At 31.3% G+C, this 20,561-nt stretch overlaps 1 protein-coding gene across 1 annotated transcript; it reads left to right on the top strand.

Moving 5' to 3' along the window:
* The first annotated feature begins 1,598 nt into the window (after positions 1 to 1,598).
* Positions 1,599 to 3,382, top strand: LOC107022609 (transcription factor FER-LIKE IRON DEFICIENCY-INDUCED TRANSCRIPTION FACTOR). The gene is made up of 4 exons (XM_015223204.2): positions 1,599 to 2,087; positions 2,420 to 2,602; positions 2,684 to 2,857; positions 3,154 to 3,382. The coding sequence occupies exons 1-4, from the start codon at positions 1,623 to 1,625 to the stop codon at positions 3,259 to 3,261; spliced, it is 930 nt and encodes a 309-aa protein (XP_015078690.1). The 5' UTR covers positions 1,599 to 1,622; the 3' UTR covers positions 3,262 to 3,382.
* Positions 3,383 to 20,561: the final 17,179 nt, after the last annotated feature.

Here is a 20,561-nt window from a genome sequence, read left to right as displayed (position 1 = left end):
CCCCCAATATTTTATTTTTATTCTCAAAAACAAATAGGGCAACTAGATATTTTTATCATAAGTTAGTGTGATATATGAGTATATGGATATTCTCATTTTACCCATTTTGTTCATAATATTTGTATGAACTTAAACAGGTTGAAGTTTATATTATCCATTTAAGAACGGAAAATTATGCAGAAAAATAAACATATATTGGTTGCTTATCTAATATAGCTATAGTTTGAATCAATTACGGCTCACAACTTAATTTTAGATATAATTACGTAGCATGTCCTCTTTTATACACACTATTGCTCTCCTCTCTTCTCTCTTCCGATCTCGTTCGCCAGACACACACACACTTGCTCTCCTCTCTTCTCTCTACCGATCTCTCTCTCGCGCGCACACACAATCCGCCTCTCCCCACTCCCTCCCCTCTCTGCTTGTCTCTCTCCTCCCTTTGACATTCTTGGCCGCTAGATCATATACAAGTAAATATATATACCAGTTACATATATACCATTATTTGATAGCTATACGTACACGATTTAACATATATATATATATATACATTTCGCCTCTCTCTACTCTCTACGCTCTCTCACTCGCCTCTCTTCTACCTCTCTCAATCACTCATCTCTCCTCTCTCTAACATGTAGCTATGAATGAGAATTAACAAACTATAGATATGAAGCATAATTAAGTTATTTTTGAGTGACTATATGTGAAAATTCTTTCTTTAAGAAAATATGAGTGATGGCCATTTCATTTAATTAATATGGGAAGAATAGATTTATTTCACTTATATGGATTGAAATTGTCATCCTTTATACACCGTATAATTTTGGGAAACTTATATAAATATACTATATTAAAAAAATATTTATTATTTATAGCAACAACATTTATTTTCACTTGATCACTTTTAATACATTTATATTACATTTTTAATACATATAATAGAGAACAATTTATAAAAACACATGTAATACAACTTCTATTGATGAATAATGCAGTTATCACATTTTAATATAATGTGTAAATTTCTTTATCAATCAAGCATGATATATCTTAAAATGGTTATAATACATATATATTACATACATAATTCACTTTAATATATATTGCAGATTTATTATGGCATTACTATAAATGATTATAAATAAAAGTATCACTAAAATTAATAATTATTTATTAAAAAATATTTATCCAAATAATTTTTTAATGAAAAGTGTCCAGTTAGCCACAAGACAGCGTAGCTCCGACCCCAGAGTGAGAGTAGTGAGCATATTAAATGATGTCTTAGTCGTGATACTAATATATATATTGAGGCACAAATAAATAAAAAGAATCTTTAGTTATTAGATTAGTAAAATTAGATCATGACATCCTCTCTTACTTCATCAATACTTAAAACAAAAAGTAGTACGTGGTGGAATCTGGTGAAGGTTCATTTGATGCCTCAATAAAATTAATATTAGATTAAATTAAAATTTGTCAACAACCCTTAGGGTTTTAATATTAGTTTTAACAACTCCAAGTCACTATATTCGATTCCCTTGTCATAGTAATTAATATTAATCAAACATCTATAAATCCCCCAGTAGACCTCTCTCACCATTTCTCAAAAATAAAATAAAATGGAGAGTGGTAATGCATCAACGGAAAATAATAATGTTAATGATATTGGGCTTATTAATTTCTTGGATGAGGATAATTTTGAACAATTCATTGAGCTTATTAGGGGTGAAACTGCTGATCCTATTGTAAAGTTTTGTCCAAACTATGATTGTGAACACATGACAGGTTGTTTTTCCGCAGCCAATGCCCAATTTGAGCCAATATTATCGTCGATGGATTTCTATGATACAACGTTGCCAGATCCTATTTCGCTGTATAACTGTGAAATCAAGCTGGATAATAATGATGATGATGATGACGATGATGATGGATCTTCTGGCACAACGGCTACCACCAAAATGACTCCAACAAGCAAAGGCACGAGGACTGACCGGTCGAGAACTTTGATTTCGGAGCGCAAAAGGAGAGGAAGAATGAAGGAAAAGCTTTACGCTTTGCGATCCTTAGTTCCTAATATCACAAAGGTATGTATGTATGTAGTTTCAAATATTGATAAGACCCTTCATGGCGGATCCAGGATTTAAAGGTTGTGGGTGTTCACTGGCGGGATTCGAAGCCTCGCCAGTGACTTCGCGCGCCACTTATTGCAGAGATTTAAACCAGCTCACCCACAACTGCTTTTGTCCTATGGGTGCTCATTTACATTATAATAACATATGTATCATATTTTATATATATATATACAAAAAAATTTGGAAATCAATGGGTGCTCGAGCACCCGCGTTTGGCTTACCGGGTCCGCCCCTGCGGCTTCACCCTCAATCACTTTCATGATGATTTTTTGTTTGATTGGCAGATGGATAAAGCGTCCATCATTGGAGATGCAATATTATACGTACAAGGACTACAAACCAAAGCCAAGAAGCTTAAAGTTGAAATAGCAGAGTTTGAGTCATCAATTAATCAAAGTGGAATATTTCAAAATGCCAAGAAAATGAATTTCACAACCTATTATCCAGCAATCAAGAGGATAACAAAGGTTTGTTTAGTTTTTACTAAAAAAATTGTTAATTACTTATTAACAAATAAAACATAAATAAATTAATGGTATATATTGCAGATGGACATTAATCAAGTAGAAGAAAAAGGATTTTACGTGAGATTAATTTGCAACAAAGGGCGACACATTGCAGCTTCTCTTTTCAAAGCTCTTGAGTCTCTCAATGGATTCAATGTTCAAACTTCCAACTTGGCTACTTCTACCAATGATTACATTTTCACCTTCACTCTTAATGTAAGTTACCAAACTTACATTATTCTTACAATTATTTAGTTTCAACTTTCCACCTCATATATTTAACATCTCAAAATTAAAAAATATATATTTTGATACATTTTAGTCTAAACTATAATATTCAAAAATGTTTCTTTATTTTCTTGAATTCAATAAGTCAAAGTCAAAGTAAGATAAATAAATTGAATGAAGAAAATAATTATCAATTCATTTGCACCTATTTTGTTTATTGGAAATCTATGTATAGTGATCCTTTTTGTTTTTCTTTGTTTTTTTGTGTGGAAATGGATATGCAGGTGAGAGAATGTCATGAGGTGGACATAAACTTTGGCAATTTGAAGCTATGGATAGCTAGTGCTTTTCTTAATCAAGGATTTGACTTTGAGACATCTCCATTGGTTTAATGTCACGTTATTGTAACTTTTCAAAATACTGAACTATATTTAATTTGTATTGTCATTTAGTACTCATTATCCAAACTAAACGGGACTTTTACTTAATGAAGGAACGCTTGTTTTAATTTTATCATCATGACTTTATTCTTCCTTATCTTCAAAACAACAATTGATTGACAAATAGATAATGAGGAAATTAAGGTCAAATCCTCCCCACTAACCTAGAATTAATTTGAAGTTGTTAAGTTATAAAAGTTTCAATTAATAATTTTAATTATATATTAAATGAGTAAAATGTTTAGATAATTATTGAGTTCGATCAAATTCATTCTTCAATTATATTGAGTTTGATCGAGAATCCATGCCTCAACGTGCATGCTCGACTTTCTTGTGTTTGGAAGCATGAATTTGCAAAGCCAACAAGTAAGGGATGTGGCCAAAATAGTCTCATCTCTAGTGACTCTTCCGTGTCTAGCTCGCCAAAAGGGAGCATTCTCCTCGTCAGTCCATGGTCGACATCTCGAGCCATCTCAGAAAGAAATGGAAATCTAGCTGAGTTAACTTTCCACCAAAGCAATACACCAAAATCAGACTTTCCAATTTCAGTTTCTTCATCAAGATATTTAACTGATTCTGACTTTGAACTTGCTCCTCCCTTTTCAAATTTATGTTTATGTAATTCCTCCATAAAAAATTCAAATTCTCCTACAGAACTTGAAATAGAAGTACCACCTCAGTTGAAGAAAATTGGCCACTTTTATCATTTGAAATGAGCTTTGTATACTCATTAAACAAAGCTTCCATGTACGTTTGCACACCATTTTCTAAAGCAGCCCCTTTTTCTCCAAACATTCTCTTAAGTGCAAAGCCAAGAGTACTAAACTTGTGACGAGGATCCAAAACACATGGTATGAATACCATTTTATTCATTTTTTCAGTATCACCCCAATATTTGTCAAATTTCTCCTTCATATTTTCTGTCATTTTAGCCAAAACTTGATCTTCACTTGATATCAATTGATTCAAGTAAACACCAACTTGACAAATTTCAAGAAAATGAAGATTTGATGTAACATATCGTGATCCATATATCTTCAAAGTAAGACTAAAAAATATTTCAAGAAATTTTGTAATTCTCTTTACGCCTTTCCAATCACTACTCAAAAGTGTACCTGTAAAATTTTTATCAACAAACTTTAGATATAGTGCCAAGCCAATATCACGATCGGCGTACTCTACAATTGCCCCTTCATATTCAATAACCCTGCTCAACATTATGTAGGTGGAATTCCACCTTGTAGGAACATCCAAGCATAAAGACTTTTTAGCAAGATTTTCATCTTCACAACATTCTTGAAACTTTTTCAACCTAGCAGGAGATTGCCTGATGTATCTCATTGATTGCCTAACTCGTTCAATAGGCACATTTGCTTCTTTTGTACCATCTTGAACAATAATATTTACAATGAGTCATACACCTTATATGAAGGTGACTACTACCCATTGAGTTGGTCCCCCATTTAGTTAATTGCTTAGACAACTCAGTTATTGCGACACTATTTGAACCAGAATTATCAACTGTAACAGCAAAAATTCGATGCAATCCCCACTCATATAAGCACTTACTAATAGACTTTCCAAGATCTTCACCTCTATGAGTACTAGTGATTGGACAAAAGTTGATAATTCTTTTATGCAAAGTCCAATTTTTATCAATCCAATGAGCAATAATGACCATATAATTGATTCTTTGTATGGAAGTCCAATTATCAGTGGTTAAAGACACCCTTTGTTGTGTTTCCTTAAAAACAGCCATCAACTTACGTTTTTCTTCATCAAAAAGATCAAAACAGTCACGAGTCACAGTGGTACGGGAAGGAATGTGGAAACAAGATTGTGCTACTTTCATAAATTGTTTAAAACCTTCTTTTTCAACAAATCTGAAAGGAAGGCCATCTATAATTATCATACGACACAAGACCTTTCTACACTCTTCCTGGTCAAGTTTCCATGAACAACAACTACATCACCATGGTTACCCCCTATCATTGGTTGAAATGCTAATCTTGATTGTTTAATATCAATATTATAAGACATATTTTTGCATTTTTTTATATGAGTAAGCATTGACGTCGTACCATGTTTTTTTGTGTAAGCAAAATACTCTTTCTTACAATAGTTACAAACAACCTTTTCACTTCCTTTATAATTAGTTTTACAAGTAAAATGATCCCACGCACGAGATCTTTTTTTCCTTCCTTTCCTTACTTTAGACTCAATAGTTTGACTTTGATCTACTGCATTTGAATTAGAAGCCCCACTTTCACCAATAACCTTATGATATTTTCAGCCATGATACTTTTCACCAAAAACTGCGAAAAGATATAAAAACTAAGTAATTTTATTAAAGAAAGAACTACAAAGTACAAACAATAGGCTAAGTAGTATCAAATTTTTACACACTTGACAATAGACACATCACAGTTCAGACAAAGCAACAACTACAAGACAACAAAGTACAAACAAATGAGCCAAAGTGCCAACCTGTGAATTTCTACAGCATTGAACAACTTCCAAAAATTCTTGAGACCACACTAGAAGTTTCGATCAAGCTATATAGCAACCATCAAAATTTCCCCTTGATTTCTTGCTTCTTTGTATTTCTAAAACAATAAAGTTTGTAACCATTATTCACATACTTTGGACCAGTATGAAGTGACTGATCTTAAAGCAAGAACTACAAAGTACAATAACTTACTTGTGAGGCGTGAGCAGTGAGCGACTGAGAATCTAAGACTAGAGAGCCGACTGCTGAGTAGTTCTGTGCAGACTACAGAAGTCGTGGGAACTGAAAGGAGTAAGACTCAAAGTCTCGAGCAGACGAGTTTCTAACTTCTGAAATTTGAGCTTGTTCACCTATTAGACAACCAACAAATGAACAAATGACATCTAAAGGAGGAAATTTTACCACCAATGCAGAACAAGGTGCTAATGTGCTACAAAGAACTACACCATCACTAAAATCATACATTAGACTACAAATGCACTGAATTCATATCTCAATTCGACATTAGACAATAAACTAGTATGATATAGAGAAGAGACACTATCAGAACTCAGAAGATACAACAAAAGTACGATTGACAGTGAACGAATCAATATGCCCTTCTTCAGAGTAACTCATGAAGTTCGACTAACAAACCAACATTATGTTCTTCGTTTGAACTTTGAATCATGAAAATAGACATACATGTTAAATGGAACGAATAAAAAATTGTTGGCTTGAGGTGTCATCGTTAGTCGTTACCTTGTGTCCTCGCCTGAGTGACTGGAGACTGGAGTAGTCGTTGGCTCGTCGCCTCGCCTGAGTTTGGAATTTGGAGAAAATTTTGATTTGGAGTTTGGAATTTGGAGGTCAGAGGAGCGGTGACTGGCGAGAATGAAAAGAATTCTAACCCTAAGTCCTAAAATTTTAAAACCCTAAGTCCTTAATGTGAGAAGTGAGAATTGTAAAATTAGAAAATTTAGGAATAAAAGTATTAATAATGGGCCTTATCGGGGTATCAGGTAGCAAGAGATTCTGGCTTTCCAACCCGATCCCAAACCGTTATCCAATAAAATAGATTCCTGAACCGAGCCCCGAACCAATTATCCAATAACCCAAACCGTTAGCCCAATAAACCGAACATCGATTTGGATTAATGATTTGACCCGATTTTTGCATAGGCCTACCCGATATAGCTTCCTGAAAAGTGGGAATAACAACTCTTTATTTTGTTCACTTTGGTTTTATGGTTAGAACGTAAGCCGCCGGACAGAAACTAAAACGCAAGGTCCTAAATAAGTAAAGCTTTCCGAATTTTCTTTTTAAATTCTCCGTAAGTTTAATTTAGGTGTTGTAATTATTCCATTAATTTTTGGTCCCTTATGCATTGGCTGCAAAAAGATTTGGACAGTAATCGGGTCAAATCAGGTTTAGCCAAAATAATGTCCCACAGAAAAACTTACTATGTGATTATTATTATATTACTATTATATGTAGTAATTATTTATTGGAAAGGAATCACATGCTAATGTAGTAATTTTTATTTTTTTTGGGAAAGAAATCCTTGTCCTAATTTTTACTTTCGTCATATCTCTTTTTAAAATAATAAAAGGAGATGAAAAGTAAAAGGAGATGAAATTATATGCATCGAGTAAGTGGCAGTAACAACCACTGTACTGTCTCTACAACTTTGCATCATAATTTTTTTTCCTTTGTTTAATAATTATGTGAGTCTTAATTATATTCTTATATATGGTCTGCATGATTTGAGAATTAATGGTTGATAAATAATTATTTTAAAGTAATTTATTTATTTGAGATCATAGAGAATTCTTAATATACATGTGATATTATATGAATGCATCAATTGAAATTTATGATTAATAAATAGGTCTACGAAAGTGATCTATTTATTTGAGTCATTAGAATATTTCAATGTGTGGTGTATAAATTGTTCTAAGTGAATACTAGTGATAAAAATTTATTTACTTGAATGGAGATTTACCTTAAGATGCTAGTAATGCCTAATTAATTCATGAGAAGAGATATGAAAGATTTTCAGCGGTCTTAAAGGGAAAAATATAATATCTTGAATTTTTAAGTGTATTAATTAAGAGAATAATTTGTTGTATTAGTTGTGTATCTTAGAGCCTGTTTGACTAAGCTTAAAAGCTGGTCAAACTGACTTAAAAGCTGATTTTTGACTTATTTAGCTGTTTGGCAATACTAAAAATAACTTATTTAAGTTAAAAAAAACTTATTTTAAGCCAAAAGTTAAAAGCTGGGATAGGGGTGCTTTTTTTTTTTTAGCTTATAAGCTGTTTTAAGTTGACCACATTTTTATCTTTTTGCCCTTAATATTTTTATACAATCTCCAAATTACCCACATAACCCTAACATCTCTTTCTTCCATTTTTTCCTTTTCACGTTTGGCATAGCAACTTCAGCACTTTTATCCAAACGCATAACTGCTTATTTTAAAAATAAATTTCAGCACTTTCAATAGTACTTTTTTAAAGCTGCTTTTATTAAGCCCATCCAAACGGGCCAAAAGACAGAACACGGTATATACCTTGTGCTCATGAGATAATTATTAAAAGAGAATGAAAATTTTGAGCAATGTTATTTTAGTCATTAACTATGCCTAAAATGATTAATTTTTTCAAATTTGGTCATAATTTAGGTGGTCATGAACTTTTATAATCTCCGATTGACTTGAAATTTGATGGTTCCATCGAAAATCGTTTAGATGGATTTTAGGTAGTTTGTATAGTTAAAATTTGATTTGTATATGATAAGATCATTCTTTATATCAATTGTGTTTATGTTAAATTTGGAATATGATTTTACATAGTTATTTAAGTAAAATTGATATGTGATAAGAATGTAGATCAGGTTGTTTTAATTCCTAAAGATGTTTAAATCACTTGAGTTTGAATTTGGTCATGACTTTGGAAATAATTTTTTATAGACTCCAATAGACCTAAAATTTGGTATGTTCATTGATAACGTCCTAGTAAAAAGTACTCATTGCTATGTGGTTATGATTCTTTGATGTCATTAAAATGATTTTAAAGTTGTTCCTTGGAATTAAAATGTGATTTAGTATGAATGACATCCTTTATATTGGTTTTATTTGTGTTATATGTGATTGGTACATGATTACACGTGATGAGTTAATATAAATTGATATATGATAAGGATGTAAATCTGTTCAATTTTCCTCAAATCATTTGAATCTGAATTTGATCATAGATTTGGAGATAAATATTATCTTTCAACTCCGATTGATCTGAAATTCGATAGGTTCATCAGAAACAGTCAAATTTAAAATACTCATTGTTATGAAGTGATTTTTAAATTTGAGGTCATTTAGATAATTTAAATATTTCTTTGTAAACATGGATGGCGGTACCGATTCTAAGTCGTTCTTTTTGAAAATTAATTTTAATGAAAAATTACTCAACTAGGATATGGTGGTGATAGAGATTATTCTCTATGGTCTTCATGACTAAATTTTAGTGAAGAATTAAGTCCATGTGTTGGCATAGACCTTCCTTCCTATCGGATGAAATTAATACAAGTCAATAAAGTTTAATCTCTAGTTTTGATTATATGTATTGACTCTCCTAAACTGAGTAATATTTGATTGGATCAATGGATCTAGGGATAGTGATATTCACTTGGCTTAAATTTACATATACTCTCCATCTGAGTTAACTTTTGTTTTAAATTTGTTGAAGTGAATATCTGACACCACATATGTATGTTGCATGAGTAGTCATTTTTTCATCAAAATTTATTGTTTAAGGTGCATGAATATCTATGAGGTGTTTTTGAATTTTAATATTCCATGTATACATACCATGCTTTTCTTTTGGAATTTTAGAATTTCATTCTTTATTCTTGATATGTGTATTGATTTCAAAAATCATGATATATGATAAGAATTACTGAGCGGGAAAATATTAAATATTATTTTGGCCAAACAACATTTTCAACCAAATTGATCATAGTTTTGGAATTCGAAAAAATGAAACTCTGATTGATTTGAAATTTGGTAGATTCATAAGAACGACCTAGTAAGAAATTATTATTTTTTGGGATCGTTATATGAGTTTTATGGTCATATTTGATTAAATAGTAGTATTAGTTTTATGTGTTGGCTTAGACCTTCCTCCCCATCGGATGAAATTGATACAATCACTGTGTATTTAATCGTCTAGTTTTGATAATCTATATTAACTCTACTAAACTGATTAATATAAGATTGGATCAATGTAGCTAGAGGATTTTCACTTGACTTAAGCTAACAGTAGACTCTCCAACTGAGTTAGGTCTGTATAAGTTTATGGAGTGAATAATCGACCATTGTACAGTGTATTGCATAAGTAGTTCTCCAATCCCAACGATTGACTATTCGAGATGCATGGATATATATTTATAAATGAGCCCTGAATTTTGTTATTTGGGATTATTCGAAATATTATAATCTATTTAAAGTATTGTGTCTCATATTCTCAATAGACTTTAAGCACCCACTTAGTACTACTTAAGATTTTCTTTTGATCGAGATAAGATATTAATTCAAAGAATGCATTGTACATGTACCTTATGTTAGAAGAAATTATATTCAGTTTCTAACTAGATAAGAGATGAGTATTTAATATATTTATTGTGACTTTTCTATCATTGAGTTCGATAAATATTTTATTTCTTGTGGTATATTGATGCATGATTCCTTTATTAGTATTATCTCTCATGAATTGAATTTTATTAATCTGCCTCATGAGGAAAAATATCTTTTAAATTGAACGAAACTTATCTGTGCATTAGCGTTTAAGTCATTTATTCTGAATAGAATTTTGAGGTTGGTTAATGAATGAACATATTGGTTCATTGAAAGTGAAGTGACTACCAACATTTGAGTTCTGTTTAGAAGGAAAAATAACTAAGAGACCTTTCCTCTTAAAAAGGAAAAAGGTGGTAGTGATAAGTTAGAATTATTCTATCCTGAGGTAAATGAACATTCAAGCAAGATGTGACTTTGAGTTTTCTAAGATTTCCACAAACGGTTACTCATGATATGAATATATGTTTTTGATGCTTTGGTAGTCTAAATATCTTGATAAACTGATCAAAACATTTAAGATAAATGAATATAGCATAATTAAAAATATATAAGATCACTACAATTTGATTGTAGTTACGTAAACATCTTTGCAGAGTTCATGAGTCACTTATCTTATAGAATAATTACATTTCAATTGTCTACAACAAACGCTCTATAATAGATTGGTGTAGAAGAGAAAAGGAGTAGACTCTTATGAAGATGATAAGATTAATCATTGACTTACTATTATTTATTTTGTTTCTTTTGGGATAGGTTCTAATAATTACATATCACATTCTGAATTCTATTTTTTTTTTCAGATCAGCACCTTGAAGAACTATGAAACTAGTAAGATTTGATGTAATTCTATTCTATGACATGTTTATATATAGGATTATCCAGCACATGTGATAAGTAGGAGAATAAGAAAATTGGAATTAAGACCAATTGTGTGTGTTAATTGGATATCCTAAAGAATGAAAGAAGGTTTATTATAGTGTCCAAAAGAAAATAAGGCAATTGTTGCCACAACTATTTGATTTCTAGAAAAGAATCATTTCGTAAATCATGTTCCTAGAGTAAAATAATTTTACAGGAATCAAACAAAGAAATAACAATTAAGTCAATTGAAAATTCAAACGCTCAAAAAACATCTAATCGGTATGTCAGAAATGACGTTCCATTGCATTTAAGTAGTGGGAAAAACATTACTAGACATAAGAAAAACTACTATGATATCAAGTAGTGAAAGTGATGTTGAGCAAATTAAAAAAAACGATATGAAAAGTTGTTAAAATTTAAATATCGAAAGATTTTGAAGAAAATATTAAGACTCAAAATCATGAATGTGTGATTATGTAGTGCTTAGTCGTAGTGGGAGAATCATAGTGAAGATTGATTTTTTTTGTACGCTTGAGAGAACTTTTATGATGAATTTCCTGAAAAGAAGTAAACTCTTGGAAGGTTTCATGAGAAGCTCTCTCAAGATCTAGTACAAATCGATTTGTTACGACGAAGCATTATTAGACAAAATTACATGAGAAAATAACTTAGTAAATTTCTTTTGATAAGAAATAAAGGAATGCTTGTGAAAATTGTAAATGCATAGTTAAGAGTCTAAGTGGGAGATTGTTAGGGTATATACTATTAATCATGTGTTTAGACATAGTATTCTAACAATTTTCAAGATTAAGTATCTAAGTGGGAGATTGTCAGGGTATATACTAGTAACCATGTATTTAGAGATAGTACATTATAACAATTGTGATGGTTAAAAGTCTAAGTGGGGGATTGTTGGGATATATACTATTAACCATGTGTTACGAAATAATATTTATCAGGAAATAAATATTTGTTCAATTTTAATAGATCATGTATTCGTTTATGGTGTATATTTACTTATATAGTAGATGATTTAGTGTGTAGAGTTTTATCTTATACACAGAGGATTAAATCACCGATTCTTATAAGTATAAAAAAGTTTTTGGTTCACAATCTAGGATGAAAATTGGACATGTCATCGATTATGATTGTAGCACAAGATTATATGTAATTTATCCTGATTATGGAAACGGTAAAGTTCCAACTTCTTGTGCTAGTACATTTTGTATGTATTGAACGGGACCGAATAAAGATAGTTGTTTTAGATTGACTGACAAAAACCTATTTCTAAACTATTAAATGTACTTATATTCTTAATCCTGATATAACTATTATGATCTGAATATATTAATTATCGTTTTGATTTATTAAAAGGTGAGATTTTGAGATGAGTCAATATGCCTAGTAAGTTGGATGATAATAATATATATTGGTGAAATAATAAGTTAATTGATGGAATCAATGTCTCGTTATAGAGATTGATTGATATGCCTTTTTGAGAAACTTATAAGTTTTCATCATGTCAAACCTTGCAAGTGGATTTATGTATCCGACACATGCAATAAGTTAGTAGATCTCTAAAGGAAATTAATCATTAAGTTAAATTCGTCAGTAATTTAATTTATTGATTAGTATTTGAAATCTTAACATAGGGAATTACATAAGTGTTAATGGGGAATTACGAAATATAAATAGAAGAGTCCAATTACGAATTTCTAGTGGAATGATTTGTAATTTATTATGGTAAAAATAATTCAAATTAATAATTTGGAATTATTTCCATAATAGGAAATCTCGGTAATTAATTCTGTGGTCCCTATAGTGTCCATATTTAACTAGAACTTAGAATTTTATTTCTATGGGAAAAGGAAGAATAATATGAGTCTTTCTAGTCTTCTAGAAAAACTAGGTTTTCTAGTCATTTTTGGATTAGGAAGAAATCTCTATAAATAAGAATTTTTCTAACCTAGAAAATAGAAAATTAGTTTTCTATTCGATACTTGTCCACCCAAGTATTGACAGATTTCAGATGTGACTTGGGATCGTTATTGAAGACCATAGCTATCTTGTAGATTCACTTGAAGGTCTGTCTATCTTGGAGATTCGCTTGAAGGTATTCGCTCATACTTCAAGAGGTAATTCTTGAATTAAATTTTAGTATGTTTATGTGTTATAGCGTATTATATTTGTTCTAGCATAAACTATATTGGTTATCTATTATTCATGTAGCACTAAAGATCTTGATCTGCTTCCGCTGTGCATATATGTTTTCTAACGACTACTTCCTGTTGAATTGTGGATTCAACAGAGGAACATTCATACTAGAAGCCTTGCTCGAGAAATTTCTCATGATGTCGAATACCCCTTTGTGACCCTTCTTTAAGGAAAAGATATTCATCAGACATACCACTTTATCAAGCAAGAACATGACAATCGCCAGTCTGAACCTCCAAAATTGAGATTTTGGAATTCGAATTTCGTTGGTCATCCACTACAACTTGTGATTTCATTATTCCTAAGTCGTTAAGGTACAAGATTTTCATGAGACTATACGAAGCTTATGCATTCAATGGTTTACAGAACTTGAAGGCTGATATTGAATAGAAAACTGAACAAATACAGACAATCTAATTGTGGTATTCATTTATGATATTGTAGCCCAACGAATCCTCTTTCCAACGCCGCAAACTATTTGTGATTTCATTATTTCTACGACATGGTATGAAATTTTTCGTGAAGCCGCACAAAGCTGGAGTAGTAGAAACCACCTGAGTGAATCCAGGAGTAGTCTGATTGATATTTCGTATCTTTACGAGTCTACTTTCTGAAAAATTAAATGGATGACGATTTAGATACTCATATGATGAGAAATGAATTTTCTACCACAATAGTGCTGAGCTCTAGAAAAGGTGACGAAAATTAGAGTTGGGAAAAGGACTTACCTGACAAGAGATGGACTCAATTGAACTTGACGATGTGGCGTACATATTTTCTAGACATTGAAGTTTTATTGAATTTGACTTAAATCTTAAATTCATAAATGTTGGACAATTCAAATTATTGGTTAATAAAATTGGATTAGCATTTAAATAAATATTATATGACTTAAATAAAGTTTAAATTACATTCGAACCAGTTCACTAAGTTGACAAAACAAGTCCAACTCACGTTCTTCAAGCCCAAGGTCCTCTAAAATTACTTGAACCAAAATACTCTTAATACCCTAGCTCTCGCCTATATAAAAGGGTCTTTGTATGATCAGATGAACATACATAAATACGTAGAGAATTCTCGCTCTTTAGTGATGATATACAAGTTTTCAGCATACAATGAAATCTTCATCTCTAAGTTTTGAGACGCAAGTATTCCATCAAATCAAAAACAAAGTAAAACTCTTGAGTTGACAATCGTGAAGTGAAGAACAAGTAAAATACATTTTTGTTTCCTTAAGATTTCATAAAATTGTAATCTTCACATAAATTCGAATATAAATATTATTGTTTGCTTAATATTTTTCTTCCTTAATTGCTATATTTTAGGAACAAAACTTAGTTGCATACACCTATAACTTCTTAAACACGTGACTATAACTTTAGCAATTACTTCAAAATTCATCTTGTAAAAATTAAATAAAATATCCGAGTGAACTGATTTTGATGGATAATACCTCTCTTTACTATAAACAACTTGTACCTATATAACTAAGAAAAAGATATTTGCATATAATTACAAATATTCTAATTTATATATATATTAGAAAACATATCCCTAAAACTGTGCAATAAAATAAGATATTTCAATACTCCGCTGATGCTTATCGTGACATACGACACTAACTTACGGTTTGAGTGTCTACGATCGTTGATAGTTTAGCAATCCAACCAAGGGTTGGTGTCGTGTCCCAAGGGAGCAGTTTCGAGAAGATGAAGTCAATTATAATTTCATTCTAATTAGTCGTAGCTAAAAATGTTTACGAATAAAAATATTGTAAATTTGGGGGTACACAAAAGTGTCAAATATCGATTGGGGGGTTTGTCACAAGTAAATTAAAAGCAGTAATAATTAGTAAAGAATTAAGTGTGGGGAGAAGTTCTTGGGGTGTAATTGCAATACAAGTTGAAATAAATAGTTGGTGACTAGGCTAAGTTTTAGATGGAAATAAGTTCCCTCTCGAGAAACTTACCCCGTTTCAAATGCGTTCATCTCGAACAACCATTTGTCGCATGAAGACCAACCTACGCCTTACCTTACTCACTCTCTCGGGTCGAGTGTTAGGATATGGGACTAGGTCTCAACCTCTTGGGATGAGCTTCATGTCAACCCACTCTGTAGGCCATCAGTCTAGTGGTCTTGATTTCGCGACCTCCCTCTCGGTCAAGCCGAAAACACATAGGTGAATTTGTATTTGCAACTACAAACACATTAAGTTAAACAACAACCACTTGGTGAAATCACCATTAAAACACATCTAACCTATCAACAAGCAAGAGCCAACAATAATATCAACTCATATTTGCTAAATCACACCCCAAGAAGGGGGTTTTTAGCCACACATAAAACAATAAACAAATACACATAAAATGATCATGAAATCAAATGGGTATAAGTAGTTACACCTTGATTTAAGCAAAGGAAGAAGAATAAGAAAACCCTTTTCTAACTTGGGGAAGATGAAAACCCTCTTTCTTCAAGTCTCCCCAAAAAAACCCTCTCCAAACTTGAGAGAAAATACAGAAAAAATAATATTCTAAAACAAAAAGTAGGGAAAGTTTTGATCTCTCCTCTCCCGAACTAAGACTAGTATTTATAGCTTTTAGATTAAGTGTTGTGGCGGACTGTTCGGCAAGGTTAGTCACAATCGCCGAATGACTCGGCCAATCACCCTTCTTCTGTCTTATCGCCGTTTTGTGCTTGCCGTTAGCATCTTCATGTTCTGGACGATTGGGCGGTATAGCATTGCTTTGCGAAACCGTTTGGTGAAGCGCCGACTGTTTCTTTCACCGCTTTTTTTTTCACTTCCTTCATGGCTTCGCATGCTGGAAAAAAAAGGCGAAGTACTTTCCTTCGGCGACTCGCCAAATGCACTTAGCGAAACTCATGCTTCAGCTTTTGCGTTCTTTTCGGCTTTTTTGTTCCCTTTTGACCGTAAGTGTCCATGTTTGCACTAAAACTTCAAAAATACTTGAAACTTAAGAATTTTCATTAGATATAAAGACTAAATACGCATTTGAGGATACTATTTCTATCAAAATAAAGCCCTAAATAAGTCCAATTTGTGGCGCATCATACGCTCAAGTAGAGAATGATTGTGGATGCCAAACTAGACCAAATACTTATGAAACTGGTCATGCCCAACAATCTTGCCACTTGACTGTAAGGAAAGTAGATTTTTTCATTGCTTCAACTAGTACCAATTGATGGGAGAGAGACATATGTGGATTAGCACAATTCATTATTTATTGGCATATTCAAAATTTCAAGAGAGACTGAGTCTAATTTTTCAACCAGATCCATGTACGTAATGGAATAGAGTAGTAAGTATATGAACTTGTGAAGAGATATGATGTAACACCTCGGAAGTTGAAAAGTTAAGTTGGAAGAAAAAGCTATAGAAGAAGGCTGAGAAAGTGTTCCATGAATCCTACCTATGAACCATAGAAAGTCCTAAGAGTCGTGGAAAGTGAGCAGTAGAACCGAGAGTCAAGTTTTGGAAAGTCAAGTTTCTGATGTTGGACCTACGACTTGACAGGATGAGTCATAGGAATTTTGACGGATCGTAGGACTGATCCCTCTGAAGATTCAGAGTATTCAATTTAAGATATCAATCTACGAGAATGATTGACGAATCATAATGTTTTCTATGGGTCTTATAAAGCACCTTAGTGAAATTTTCAGTTAAAAGTTGAGGTTTGTAGATTGGGTTGAAGGAAGTCTGATGGCATGTGGAAACGAGTAGTAGAATTTTCCCAAGATTGAAGCCCTTGTCACTCGACCTATGGTTGACCAATATGATCTGTAGGAATTCCCACGAACCGTAAGAGGCAACCGCACGACTGATTGTAAGTTATCTTAAAAGGTGTTTTGGTATTTTCTTATGCACTTTAGTCCTATTCTACATCATTTTTTGTCTATAAATCTTATGGCATATTTTAGTTCTAAATCTGCCCATTCCCCTTATTCCCAATTCAATCCAAATTCATCCTCCCAAATTTCCCTCTCTCAAAATTTAAGAAAGTAAAAGAAGGATTCTAGGGTTCTTCAAGATCAAGTCTCCTTTCTTCATCAATTGCTTAGGGCTTCGAGACCAAGGCATGTAGAGAGTTCATCAGTGGTTTCATTCACCTATTGAGTCTCGAGTTTTCCTTAAAGTCTTCAATTCAAATTTAATAAATTGATTATGTTTTCGTTCAATTCCTCATGAATTCTATTTGTATGAATTTAATTGTTTGATTTTGATCTTATTATGATAATTTAGACTCAGTTACATGATTTATAATCAATTTCATACGAATTCATGCATTGATCATGATTTTTTACTATGAATGAAGAAGCTATGAATGATGTTTTTAGTAACTTATACAAATAGAAATCATACAATTATCTTTTGTATATGTATACCAAAGCAGATTATACAACTGTTTTTTTGTATATGTATAGCGAAATATACATATTCATATTTGCTATGTAGCGAAATTATGCAAACTATAAATATAGCATACAAATATGATTTTTTTTGTTTGTTATATGTGAAAGTTCCTCTAATTTTTTCCTAGAAATGGATTCATTTTCATTTCATGGGTTAAATTTATTGAAATTAATTTATAGACAAATATTATGTGGTTAAAGATTAAATATAAGTATTGAAACTATAAAGGCTTAAGTCATATGTAGCCTCTTAGAGATGTCTGCATAATTCATTTAAACATCTCAACTAAAGCTTGTACCTATTAAACACTTTAAATGTTCAAAATGTGTGTTTATTGAGCACAAAATGCTGACGTGACTAAATAAGTGTTCCTCACAGCCTATTAGCGCATGAATATGTTCCCAATTTTTAATTTTTTTTTTATGAATTAACTTTGCTCTTTTTTGTCCTAATCACACTAGGCATGCATTAATTAAAGCAACTCAAAATATTTTTTTTATTTAAAATCATGTTTTTAATCAAAAAGAAAGCAACCCCACCCATCTCACCCCCACCCCTGTAGGCTATACCCATTGTCTTCTTCTTCATCTCATTTTATGCTTTTAAAACTTTTTTTTTCTTCGTTTTTATTTTTCACTCTTCATAAAATGAAACTGAATTTGTTAAAAGAATTTGCTACAAGAAACAAATGGGACATCAAAATTATAAAAACAATCTTTGTCCATCTTTTTTTGCGGTCACTTAGATCAACAAATATTACCAACCATTATTGAAAATGATATCAGAAAATTTGATATAATTCATTTGAATTATCTTGATTTCTCTTCATTATTGATTTTGAGATAATTTATCAACATCGACTTTTTCATAAAGAATCTCAACAATCACTCCATTAATCTATCATGCTTCATAATTTATTTCACTATTTGCATTAGACTTGATTTCAATAGCCATAGTTTATTACAAGAAAAAAAATTAATCTTTTCAAAGGAATAGAAAATGACAAGTAACTGAGGATGATGAAGAAGAAGATAAGGCAAATGATTAGGTGAATGAACTTGGAGGAGAGGGTGGGGGAGATTTTATTTTTTCTTCTTTTTGTTGTTGCCGGAGGAATCAAAATTTGTTGTTGGAATTAGGATGGTCGGTGAAGGGAAGAAGAAGAAAGGTGGGTGGGTAGGTTTGTGTGGGGATGGGGGGTTTTCTTTTTCTTTTTTTCCTTTTTCTAATTAATTTTTTGGATTATTAATGGTTGGAGTTTTTATTTTATTTTTTAAAAAAAATAATCAAATATTCATTAGATTGGGCCATGTGCCACATGTTGCAATTTTATTGGTTACTTTTTAAAGATAGTGTGCGTGAATTACACACACAACATTTTAAAAACTTATTATTATTTTGTGTTTAATAGGTACATATTCGTTAATACTAGAGTTTCTAATAGGTACTAGCCTTAGTTGAGGTATTTAAGTGAATTATGCGAACAACTTTTAGGGGGTACAGATGACTTAAGTCTATAAATTAGTAATCGATATGTCTGATAAGAAAATGTTCGAAATAAATAGAACAAAGTGTGACTTCTTCTTCTTCTTTTCCAAAAAATTTACAAAAATATTAGGAATAAAAGTACTAAAAGTCTTGATCAAATCAAATAATTCTGTAAATTGACAAACATAGTTTGAATTTATTGAAAATAAATAAAATTGTTCTTGTAGGATGATTGAATAAATTGCAACACTTTTTTCCAAACATTCTCTGTTTGTGCATAAAACAAATTATCTACATGTCCTGATATTTTTTTAAAAAAGGTCAATGCAACAACTATCCACATTTTCTACAAGCTCATTTCGGAGCCACGAATTATCTCATTTAAAATTAAGTCTTTGGTCAAGTCATACATTCAAAATTGCAAACTTGAAAATTACTATTATTTAACTAATTCTATCATAAAAATTTATTTGCACTCAATATTGAATATTAATATGTATTCTTCCCTTTTAAGTTAATATAAATTCTCTTATCTTTATTAGTACCAAATCCAAGTATTTACCCTAATCCCACCCAATGAGAAAAGTAAAAGAGAAATGAAAATTGTACTTAGCCTCCGGTCAAGATTTGCCAAGCCCCTCTAATCCTAATAAAAAATTACGTGTGCATTGTGAATTATCGTGTTCGATGAAATTAAATTATATGAGTTGGAATATTGCTGATGAAATAAATTTGTTATGTCCTTTTATTCGTCTTTTTGTTTTCATGCTGTACATATTATGAGTTATTGTTGTCGTATATATTGTCCATCGTATTCAGAAACTCTATATGTATAAGTTCAATTGAACATTATATTTTATTTGTATAAACTGGCTATTGAAATAGTATATGTATAAGTTCTATTAAATTATATATTCGTATTCTATGTGTATTTGTTCTATTGAAATATTTTGCTCTTTTTGAACAGAAAAGGTATATGTACAGTCTATATTTATACTCTATGAATATATTCAACATAAAACATACTCATAAATTTATTATACAGTTAATGTATAAATATACGTTGTTATTTAAGTGATATGTATTTTTATACTTTATGGATGGCTGTATAAGCCTAACAATGTGTGTGTGTGTGT

This window comes from Solanum pennellii, chromosome 6 (assembly GCF_001406875.1).
Source record: "Solanum pennellii chromosome 6, SPENNV200".
Lineage (NCBI taxonomy): Eukaryota > Viridiplantae > Streptophyta > Magnoliopsida > Solanales > Solanaceae > Solanum > Solanum pennellii.
The sequence above is the reverse complement of the archived record's forward strand: the minus strand, read 5'-3'. Positions and strand labels throughout refer to the sequence as shown.

Coding starts and splice junctions, on each gene's coding strand:
- LOC107022609 (XM_015223204.2), top strand. CDS start 1,623: ATGGAGAGTGGTAATGCATCAACGGAAAATAATAATGTTAATGATATT. Junction 2,088..2,419: donor TAGTTCCTAATATCACAAAG/GTATGTATGTAT, acceptor TTTGATTGGCAG/ATGGATAAAGCGTCCATCAT. Junction 2,858..3,153: donor TTTTCACCTTCACTCTTAAT/GTAAGTTACCAA, acceptor ATGGATATGCAG/GTGAGAGAATGTCATGAGGT.